This window comes from Antechinus flavipes, chromosome 1 (genome assembly GCF_016432865.1).
Source record: "Antechinus flavipes isolate AdamAnt ecotype Samford, QLD, Australia chromosome 1, AdamAnt_v2, whole genome shotgun sequence".
Classification (NCBI taxonomy): domain Eukaryota; kingdom Metazoa; phylum Chordata; class Mammalia; order Dasyuromorphia; family Dasyuridae; genus Antechinus; species Antechinus flavipes.
In genome coordinates this window covers 481,714,238-481,726,293 of record NC_067398.1, presented here as the reverse complement: position 1 = coordinate 481,726,293, position 12,056 = coordinate 481,714,238, and the positions used below count along the sequence as shown (strand labels likewise).

Sequence of the window (12,056 nt, the reverse complement as noted above, 5' to 3'; positions counted from 1 at the left end):
GCCTCAGACATTTATTAGCTGTTAAATAACCCTGTTTGCCTCAATTTCTCATCTATAAAATGAGTTGGAGAAGGAAATGTCAAACCATAATAATATTTTTGACAAGAAAAGTACAAATAGAATCATGAAAGAGTTGAATTCTACTGAAAAACAGGAACACAAGGAAAAATTAACTTTGCCTACATGAACAATGTTCCTACCATGGATGTAAAAATAATAATAATACAGTATAGAATACAAATTTTTTTTCAATTTCAGAGGTCAATGAGATTAATTCTCATTGGGGAATAAATAAAAGATTTCATGGAAAAAACATTTAAATTAAGTTTTGAAGACAAGGATAAACAGAATTAGAGGGAGTAATTCATGGAAGTGGTTTATATGCAAAAGGAACATAATGAATGAGAGGCATTGAGGCAAAAGAATGTGGAACATATTGGAGGAATATCAAAATAACCTAGTTTATATTGAAAAAGAGTTTGCCAGAACTGGAAAATGAAGGAATAATAATCAACTGGGGAATGGCTGAACAAGCTGTGATATATGAATGTAATGGAATATTTCTACCGCACTATAAGAAATGATGAGCAGGCAGATTTCAGAAAAACCTGGAAAGACTTACATGAACTGATGTTAAGTGAAGTGAGCAGAATCAGGAGAAGACTATACGGTAACAGCAACATTATTTGATGATTAATTAAGATAAACTTAGCTCTTCTTTTTTTTATTATTATTATAGCTTTTTATTTACAAGATATATGCAAGTGTAATTTTTCAGCATTGAGAAATGCAAAACCTTTTGTTCCAGTTTTTCCCCTCCTTTCCCCACCCCCTCCCCCAGATAGCAAGTTGACCAATACATCTTAAATATATTAAAGTATAAGTTAAATATATGTATACATGTCCTAACAGTTATTTTGCTGTACAAAAAGAATTGGACTTTGAAATATTGTACAATTAACCTGTGAAGGAAATCAAAACTGCAGGCAGACAAAAATAGAGGGATTGGAATTCTATGTAGTGATTCATATTTATTTTCTAGAGTTCTTTCACTGAGTGTAGCTGGTTCAATTCATTACTTCTCTATAGGAACTGATTGGTTCATCTCATTGTTGAAGAGAGTCACATCCATCAGAATCGATCATCATATAGTATTATTGTTGAAGTATATAATGATCTCCTGGTCCTGCTCATTTCACTCAGCATCAGTTCATGTAAGTCTCTCCAGGCCTCTCTGAAATCATCCTGCTGGTCATTTCTTAAAGAACAATAATATTTCATAACATTCATATACTACAATTTATTCAGCCATTCTCCAATTGATGGGCATCCATTCAATTTCCAGTTTCTGGCCACTACAAAGAGGGCTGCCACAAATATTCTTGCACATACAGGTTCCTTTCCCTTCTTTAAGATCTGTTTGGGATATAAGCCCAGTAGTAACACTGATGGATTAAAGGGTATGCAGAGTTTGATAACTTTTTGAGCATAGTTCCAAATTGCTCTCCAGAATGGTTGGATCCGTTCACAGTTCCACCAACAATGTATCAGTGTCCCAGTTTTCCCACATCCCCTCCAACATTCATCATTATCTTTTTTCTGTCATCTTTACCAATCTGACAGGTGTGTAGTGGTATCTCAGAGTTGTTGTAATTTGCATTTCTCTGATTAATAATGACTTGGAGCATCTTTTCATATGGCTAGAAATAGTTTCAATTTCTTCTTCTGAGCATTGTCTTAGACTTATCTCTTCTTAGCAATATATAGTAATCCAAGACAATTCCAAAAATCTTGAGATGGAAAATGCCATCAACATCAAGAGAAAGAACTGTGGAGTCTGAATGCTTGTGAAAACATACTAGTTTTACTTTTTTATTATTTGTTTTTTTTTCTTTCTTCTGACTTTTCCCTTTTGTTCTGATTTTTCTTTCACAACATGACTAATATGGAAACATGTTTAATATGATTGTATATGTCTGGCTTATATCAGATTACTTGAAGTCTTGGGAAAGGAGAAGATGAGAGAAAGTGAGAAAAATTTGGAACTCAAAACCTTATAAAAATGAATCTTGAAAACTATCTTAACATGTAATTGGAAAAAAATACTATTAAGTGCAAGGGGAAAAAAAGATAAGAGGACAGGGGAAGGCTTTGCCATACATGGCAATTATTTTCTTGAGTTGTGGTTGAACATATCTTAACCATCTCTGAGGCATAGTTTTTTTTTTTAATTTTTCCCCCCAAAAAAGATAATTGCTATGCATGTTAACATAATGAATCAGATTATTCTATTTTCAATCTCTGGTCCACAGAGAGTTGAGAAAAATGCATTACTAACTTTTATTCTAAAATAGGAAGCAAAACATAGATTACTTATTGATTTGAATTACTATATCTTTGTTCTTATCTTATCCTTGAACATCTATAGGAAATGTCAGTCACATTGAACTGCACATAGCTATTTGGCAATAAAACTAATGGCTGCTGCAAACTATTCTATCACATAGGTCTTTGAGTTTAATTTTATTTTGAATAACAAGTTTTACTCTGTAGTTTAAAAAAATCACAAATTCCAAGTGACTATTAAATTTCTTTTTTGCAGTATCAACACAATAAAAATTTATATAATTGATTCTAATTTTTTCTACTATCTGTTACTTTAGATTCCCTTTCCCCTGGTTTAGTAGCCTGCTTTAGGAAGGTTTTCTTCTACTTCTCAATCTTCTAATAGAAATTAACTATACTGTAAAAATTATTACTTTTTCAATGTTTCCTTTCAATTCAATTCAAAAAGAATTTACTAAATCCCAGCTCCCATCAAGGACCTGTACTACAGGCACCAAAACAAAAACAAAATAACTCCTTCTTCCAAGAACATTATAAATTGGTGGAAAGAAAGGGGGAACTAAGGCACAGAGGAGAAAACATATATCCAAATAAATATGTACAAAATATCTTCCAAGTAAATGCAAATAATTTCAGATGGGAAGAGCCCTACCAACTGTAGGAAGATCTCAAGAAAGATTTTTATGAAGAAGATGACATTTGAGTTGAGCCTTGAAGGGAGCTAAGAATGAAATGGAGGTAAAAATGGCACTAAGAAGAAAAGACATGATTTTGAGGTTTTTTTCTCATTTTTTTTCCTTTTTGATCTTATTTTTCTTCTGCAGCATGATAATTATGGAAATATATACAGAAGAATTGCACATGTTTAAAATATATGGGATTACTTGCCATCTAGGAGAGGAGGTAGGAGGAAGGGAGGGAGAAAAAAATTAGAACACAAGGTTTTGCAAGGATGAATGTTGAAAACAATCTATGCATGTGTTTTGAAAATAAAAAGTTGTATTTTTAAAAAATAAGAAGAAAAAGAAAAGGCATGGGGATAGGGAGAGTGGAGTGTCATGCAAAGGCAAAAGATGAAACTCTGTATACCAGAATATCAATTAAGGATTTGGCTGGAATGTAGATTGTGTGAAGAGGGATAACATGAAATCGGTCTAGAAAGTCAAGTCAGAATCAAATCTCAAAGGACTGCAGCAGACCATACCATTACAGTCACAAAATTGAATGAAATAAAGTACAGCTATTACCATACTATGTGTTAACAACAGAATAATGCTTAAATTGATAGAGCAGAAATCTAATTTATAAGACTCTTCTCCAAAAACGGATCTCCATGCATTTGTTCAGTTGAAAAAATTCTTCATATAAATGTAATAGAGGTAACATTGTTCAATGAGCTCCTTGTGACTATCAAAGGAGGTATAAAACAGATATGGTATCACACTGGGCAAGAATCTCATAACTGGACTACTAATGGCTAAATTAATGTTTACAGAAAATCTAAACACTACAATTCTACATTCTTTGTATCTGTTTTTTTTTTTTTTGCTACTGCCTTCATCACTACAGAAACTGTACTCACGAATGACTAATCATCATTTTAAAATTTTGTCTTTCTTTCTTATGTTGCCATAGCAAATTAATTCATCAATTTAGGTTAGTCTTCTGATCATGAGTCTCCCAATATGCCATGGCCAATACTGAAGCCTCTCTAGTATAGTGAAAATTGCTAGAGATAGAGCCATCCTAGAGACAGGTCTTTAAGAACCTAGGGAAATCTCTATGTCTGGATGAGGACTCAGACCATAAAGAATATTTATTATTTCCAATATTAATCAGCTCATAAATTATAATCCAATAACATTTTGCTTCTACAATTCTAGGAATTTACTGACATGGATATCCTTTTCTTTTTTATTATAGTAAGTTTATTTATTTTTAATGCATTGCTTAATAAATCATGTTGGGAGAGAAAAATCAGAGGAAAAGGTAAAAACCATGGGAGAGATTAAAAAAAAAAAAACAGAAAAAAAAAGTAAATCATAGTATGTGTTGATTTAGATTCAGTCTCCTTCTTTTTCAGAATACAAATGGCACTTTCTGTCCAAATTTTATTGGAATTGCTCTGGATCACTGAACCACTGAGAAGAATCAAGTCTCTCATAATTGACTATTGCATATTCTTGCTGTTATTTGTGTACAATGTATTTCTGGTTCTGCTTATTTCACTCAGCATCATTAGTTCATGTAAACCTTACCAGGCCTTTCTAAAATCAGTTTCTTTGTCATTTTTATAGAACAATAATATTCCATTATCTTCATATACCACAATTTGTTCAAATATTCCCCAACTAATGGGTATCTACTCATTTTACAATTTTTTGCTATCACAAAAAGAACTGCTACAAACATTTTTTACACATGTGGGTCCTTTTCCCTCCTTTATGATTTCCTTGGTCTACAGACCCAGTAATGACACTGTTGGGTCAAATGGTATGCACAGTTTGATAGCTCTTTAGGCATTAGTACCAGAATGCTCGCCAGAATAGTTGGATCATTTCATAACATCCCTTACAACATTTATCATTATCTTTTCCTGTCATCTTAGCCAATCTGAGGTGTGATGTGGTATCTCAGAGTTGTTTTAATTTGCATTTTCTAATTAATAGAATTAGAGCATTTTTTTAATACAAGTATAAGTGGCCTTAATTTTGTCATCTGAAAATTGTCTGTTCATATCTTTTGACCATTTATCAACTGGGGAATGACTTGTATTCTTATAAATTTGACACAGTTCTTTATATATTTTAGAAATGATACTTTTATCAGAAATACTGGCTATAAAGATTTTTCCCCAGTGTTGTATTTCCCTTTTAATCTGTTGGTTTTGATTGTGCAAAAGCTTCTTAATTTAATGTAATCCAAGTTATGCATTTTCATAATGTTTTCTTTTTTGGTCATAAATTCCTCCCTTCTTCAAAGATCTAATAGATAAATTATTCCTTGTTCTCTTTGTTTCATAGATATACTTTTCACTAACACTGACCATAACCCCTAGTTTGTTTAATAGATAAGTCTTCCCATCTGACAGTGACCCAAAAAAAGAAAAAAGACAAATGAACAATCTGCACTTTGTAATAGGTAAATTCTTAAATAAAAAGACTGTTTTTGTTTTAGTGGCATTAGCACCTACACAGAGGTTTAAATATAATTAAATTTTTAAAAAAGGTTTTGTAATCATTTGAATCGAATTGAAATTCAGTTCTAATGTAGAATCTTTCTAAACTTAACAAGATTAGATCTAACATGACAAACAGTTGATAATTAGGCAAACCCTAAAAACTTTTTTTTCCCCATCTTAGTTGAATTGTTCAGAAATTCTATATCACCACAAATATGGTCTTCAAGAAACCAGGGACATCTCCATGCTACATTGAAGCATCAAGGCAAGATTGTATTGCAAGAATCATTTCTGAAAATAACTGTCATGGTTTTGAGGTTAAGAAAGAAAAGCCTTAGAATACATTTTATTTTTTTTTCTTATCAAATCTATTTTTTAAAATAACTTTTTATTGACAGAACCCATGCCAGGGTAATTTTTTACAGCATTATCCCTTGCACTCACTTCTGTTACAATTTTTCCCCTCCCTCCATCTCCTCCCCCAGATGGCAAGCAGTCCTTTACATGTTAAATAGGTTACAATATATCCTAGATACAATATATGTGTGCAGAACCAAACAGTTTTCTTGTTGCACAGGGAGAATTGGATTCAGATGGTATAAATAACCCGGGAAGAAAAACAAAAATGCAAGCAGTTTATATTCATTTCCCAGCGTTCTTTCTTTGGGTGTAACTGCTTCTGTCCATCGCTGGACACTGAAACTGAGTTAGATCTTTTCTTTGTCAAAGAAATCCACTTCCATCAGAATACATCCTCATACAGTATCGTTGTTGAAGTATATAATGATTTCCTGGTTCTGCTCATTTCACTTAGCATCAGTTCATGTAAGTCTCGCCAATCCTCTCTGTATTTATCCTGCTGGTCATTCCTTACAGAGCAATAATATTCCATAACATTCCTATACTACAATTTACTCAACCATTCTCCAATTGATGGGCATCCATTCATTTTCCAGCTTCTAGCCACTACAAACAGGGCTGCCACAAACATTTTGGCACATACAGGTCCCTTTCCCTTCTTTAGTATCTCTTTGGGGTATAAGCCCAGTAGATACACTGCTGGATCAAAGGGTATGCACAGTTTGATAACTTTTTGAACATAGTTCCAAATTGCTCTCCAGAATGGCTGGATATGTTCACAATTCCACTAACAATGTATCAGTGTCCCTGTTTTCCCACATCCTCTCCAACATTCTGTATTATCTTTCTCTGTCATTCTAGCCAATCTGACAGGTGTATTGTGGCATCTCAGAGTTGTCTTAATTTGCATTTCTCTGATTAATAATGATTTGGAGCATATTTTCATATGTCTATAAATAGTTTCAATTTCTTCATCTGAGAATTGTCTGTTCATATCCTTTGACCATTTATCAATTGGAGAATGGCGTGGTTTCTTATAAATTAGAGTCAATTCTCTATATATTTTGGAAATGAGGCCTTTATCAGAACCTTTGACTGTAAAAATATTTTCCCAGTTTATTGTTTCCCTTCTAATCTTGTCTGCATTTATTTTGTTTGTACAAAAACTTTTCAATTTGATATAATCAAAATTTTCTATTTTGTGGTCAATAGTGATTTCTAGTCTTAGAATACATTTTAAAACATGAAAGAACTTAATGGTTTCAATTTTTATTTTAATAGCTAGGAAACTTGAAAACATGAATTAAACATTAAAAAATAAACTTACTTGGTCTCAGGTTCTTAAACCTGGAATATGAAATTTTGTCAGACATTTTCACTGGAAGTTTTTTGAAACCTAAGAGAAAAAGGAGAAATAAAGAATTGAATACCATGTCTCTAAGTACCTTATATTAATTTGAAGAACAGGCAGTTTTAGAGTCAATACTTTAATTGGTATGGGCTTTTAAAATAACAGAAAATTTAAACTACAGAAGTATCAATACAAGAAAATTTGTGGGTCCAACACTTTCCATGTTTGCTTTCCCTACTATTAGAAACAATTGATTTATGAAAGGAAGAGGAAAAGAAGGATCATAACCACAGACTTGTCAAACCTGCTAACTGATCATATTAAGTAACTTATATGGAGACAATGAAACTAAAAGATGCTACAAAATTAAAGATTAGTCCTTAGGTAAGAAAATGGTCTTTGGAACTCAAATAGTATAAATATCACAAATTTCAATTGAAAGCAAGGGCTTCAGAAGAAAAAGTAAGGCTCTGGAAATAAATAATTGATCCCTGTGAATGAAATTCACATTTCTTTGCCATGTGTTGAAGTATGAGAAAGTCAGGCTTGGCGCCAAGCATAATGATAAAACTAACAAAAGCTAATAACAAAATATTTGCCATTAAACCTGCAAAATCTAATCAAAAGGGTATTAAACTGAAAACAAAGGAAAAAAGAGAGTACCTACTAATATTTATCAATTTAGATTCAAAGCAATAGGAAAATGAAAAGCACCAGAAATAACAGAAATCCACCATAAACAAAAGGAAGAAAGAAAAGAAAGAAAGAAAGAAAGAAAGAAAGAAAGAAAGAAAGAAAGAAAGAAAGAAAGAAAGAAAGAAAGAAAGAAAGAAAGAAAGAAAAAAAGAAAGAAAGGTGAAAGTGGGGATGAAAAAAACAAGAGAAAATTCTATTCTAGATTTCTTCAACATGGAAAAACTAACTGAGCCTGGGCAGGCCTGCAAACTCAGTGAGTCAAAATATGCCTCATGGCAATTAAAAAAAAAAAAAGTTAAGTAGAATTATAGGTTGCAGTAATTAAAGAGGAAACTAAGGAAATGACAGTACTATAATATTTTTCTCTTGTCATAAAAAATCCATAGAACTGTGATCAATTCTGGGCTCTATGATTAAGACCAAAGATTAGCTAGAGACTAAGAAGAGAGTGACTAGGATGGTAAAGAATATTGAAATAATACAACATGAAAATTTTATTAAAGGAAATGGGAACATTTAGCTCGGAAAAGTCAAGTCAGATCAGTACAATAGACATTAGGCACCTTTATGTGCCCAACACTTAAAATTAAATAATCTCTGCCCTCAAGAAGCTTACAGACTAATGAAGAATAAAAATATAAATAACTAGGTACACATAATTTTTACTTCTGTTTCCTTTATTCAATTTTTGTTTGTTGTGAATTTCTATTTCCAATGGTATTTCATTTTGCCATATTGTGGATCTAGGTTGGTAAATATTAATAATTCTTCTCCACTACCTTCAATTTTAGTTTGAGACCCTTTTGATTAGATTTTCACATCTCTAGGAGAAAAATAATCTCAGACATTCACCAAAAATATTAACTCACTATCATTTCCCATCTAGCTAGATTTCATTATCTCTAGAAACTCATGAAATTGTCACCTCCTTAGATCATCTCCCTCCCTAAATACAAAATTTCATTATATCCTCTTGCTAAGCCCCTCATGTAGTGTTTTGTTATTAGATTGTAAATCCCTTGAAGACTGATACTATCTTGAATCCCAGATGCTTAGCACAATGTTTGGCATACAGTTGGCACTTAATAAATGTCAATTGTCTCTCCCTCTGAAGAAGGCAGTAGTAGCTTAGTGGATCAAGAAAAGCCTCTTATAGAGGATGATATTTGAGCTTGGTCTTTATATCTATATCTCTCTCACTCTCTTTCTCTCTCTCTCTCTCTCTCTCTCTATCTATCTATCTATATATATATAGCTTTTTATTTACAAGATATATGCGTGGGTAATTTTTCAGCATTGACAACTGCAAAACCTTTTGTTCCAATTTTTCCCTTCCTTCCCCATACCTCCTCCCCAGATGGCAGGTAGACTAATACATGTTAAATATGTTAAAGTATAAGTTAAATTCAATATATGTATACATGTCCATACAGTTATTTTGCTGCACAAGAAGAATCGGACTTTGAAATAGGGTACAATTTATCTGTGAAGGAAATCAAAAATGCAGGCAGATAAAAATAGAGGGATTGGAAATGTTATGTAGTGATTCACACTCATTTCTCAGAGTTCTTTTGCTGGGTGTCGCTAGTTCTATTCATTATTGAACAAATGGAACTGATTTGGTTCATCTCATTGTTGAAGAGAGTCACATCCATCAGAATTGATCATCATATGGAATTATTGTTGAAGTATATAATGATCTCCTGGTCCTGCTCATTTCACTCAGCTTTCACTTACATTTTCACTTACATTTCATGTAAGTCTCTCCAGGCCTTTCTGAAATCATCCTGCTGGTCATTTCTTATAGAACAATAATATTCCATACCATTCATATATCACAATTTATTCAGCCATTCTCCAATTGATGGGCATCCATTCATTTTCTAGCTTCTAGCCACTACAAACAGGGCTGCCACAAACATTTTGGCACATACAGGTCCCTTTCCCTTCTTTAGGATTTTTTTTGGGATATAAGCTCAGTAGTAACACTGCTGGATCAAAGGTATGCAGAGTTTGATAACTTTTTTAGCATAGTTCCAAATTGCTCTCCAGAATGGTTGGATCCATTCACAGTTCCACCAATAATGTATCAGTGTCCCAGTTTTCTCACATCTCCTCCAACATTCATCATTATCTTTTCCTGTCATTCTAGCCAATCTGACAGGTGTGTAGTGATATCTCAGAGTTGTCTTAATTTGCATTTCTCTGATTAATAATAACATCTTTTCATATGGCTAGAAATAGTTTCAATTTCTTTGTCTGAGAATTGTCTGTTCATATCCTTTGACCATTTATCAAATGGATAATGGCTTGATTTCTTAAAAATTAAAGTCAATTCTTTATATATTTTGGAAATGAGGCCTTTGTCAGGATCTTTGACTGTAAAAATATTTTCCCAGTTTATTGTTTCCCTTCTAATTTTGTTTGCATTAATTTTGTTTGTACAAAATCTTTTTAATTTGATATAATCAAAATTTTCTCTTTTGTGATCAATAATGATCTCTAGTTCTTCTTTGGTCACAAATTCCCTCCTCCACAGGTCTGAGAGGTAAACTATCCTATGTTCATCTAATTTATCTAGAATCTCATTCTTTATGCCTAAATCATGGACCCATTTTGATCTTATCGTGATAGGTGTTAAGTATGGATCCATGCCTAATTTCTGTATACTAATTTCCAGTTTTCCCAGAAGTTTTTGTCAAATAATGAATTCTTATCCCAAAAGTTGGGATCTTTGGGTTTGTCAAACACTAGATTGCTATAGTTATTGACTATTTTGTCCTATGAACCTAACCTATTCCATTGATCAGCTAATTTATTTCTTAGCCAATACCAAATGGTTTTGGTGACTGATGCTTTAATATACTTTTGGATCTGGTACAGCTAGGCCATCTTCATTTGATTTTTTTTCAATGAATTCCCTTAAAAATCTTGACCTTTTGCTCTTCCACATAAATTTTGTGGTTATTTTTTCTAGGTCATTAAAATAGTTTTGGGGGAGTCTGATTGGTATAGCACTCAATAAATAGATTAGGTAGTTTATTATCATCTTTATTATATTTGCTTGCCCTATACAAGAGCACTTAATATTTTTCCAATTGGTTAGATTTGACTTCATTTATGTGGAAAGCATTTTGTAGTTTTGTTGAGCTTGGTCTTAAAGAAGGCCAGAGAAACTAAAAGATAGAGATGAGAGGACAGAATATTTTAGGAATGGTGAAATAGCCCATTCAAAAGTACTAAGATGTGATATGAAATGTTGTGTTCCCAGGACTACAAGTATACAAGTTCCAAGAACATGCAAGTTTCCAGGACTGTATCATAATGTGTTTATAGAGAAATAAAGTATAAGAAGAATTGAAAAATAGGAAGGGGACAGGTTTTTAAGATTTTTAAATGTCAAACATAGAAATTTATATTTGATCCTGAAGCAACAGGAAGCCATTGGATCTAACTGAGCAAAAATGTAACATGGTCAGATCTTTCCTTAAGGAGGGAGAGGAAGGGGACTCTGATCATGTTAGCTGAGTGGATAATGAATTAGAACAAAGAAAGATTAAGGCAAGGAGGCTAATTAGAGGGTTCATACATGAGATAAGAAATATTAAGCAGACAAAAAATAACAAGGGCCTTAAACTAATGAGCAACTGTGGAGAGAAAAGGCCATGAGAGATTCTATAAACATAACCAAGATTTGACAACAGATTAGATATGAGGAATGAGAATGAGGAGTTAAGGATGACTAAAGCAGCTGAGTGTAGGTGACAGGGTAAAGAAGAATAATGAGGGGGAATATAAGTTATACTTTGATATATTAGAGTTTAAAACTTTTATAGGACTTTCATTTCAGGATGTCCAAAAACAGCTGGAGATTCATTTCTGGATCTCAGGATCAAGAGGGATTGCTCCTTCTGTGTATAGATTAGGAAATAACCATGGAACCCATGGTAGTTTATTAGATTATTAAGGTCATATAAAGCAAAAAAAAAAAAAAAAAAAAAGGTGAGGAATCAGGACACAGCCTTCAGGACATCAAAATGGGCATGATATGATAAAGAACCAGCCAAATAGATTGAAAAATGGTTGAAAATCAGAGAATCATCAAGGAAAAGAGTATTATAA

At 32.6% G+C, this 12,056-nt stretch overlaps 1 protein-coding gene across 1 annotated transcript in view; it reads right to left on the bottom strand.

Moving 5' to 3' along the window:
• The window catches only part of CCDC178 (coiled-coil domain containing 178), a 644,800-nt gene that overhangs the window by 570,527 nt on the left and 62,217 nt on the right, over window positions 1-12,056 (bottom strand). The window contains exon 2 of the mRNA XM_051970271.1: window positions 7,215-7,283. Coding sequence (XP_051826231.1) covers window positions 7,215-7,260 — 46 coding nt within the window. The 5' untranslated portion in view covers window positions 7,261-7,283. The remainder of the gene's footprint in view (window positions 1-7,214; window positions 7,284-12,056) is intronic.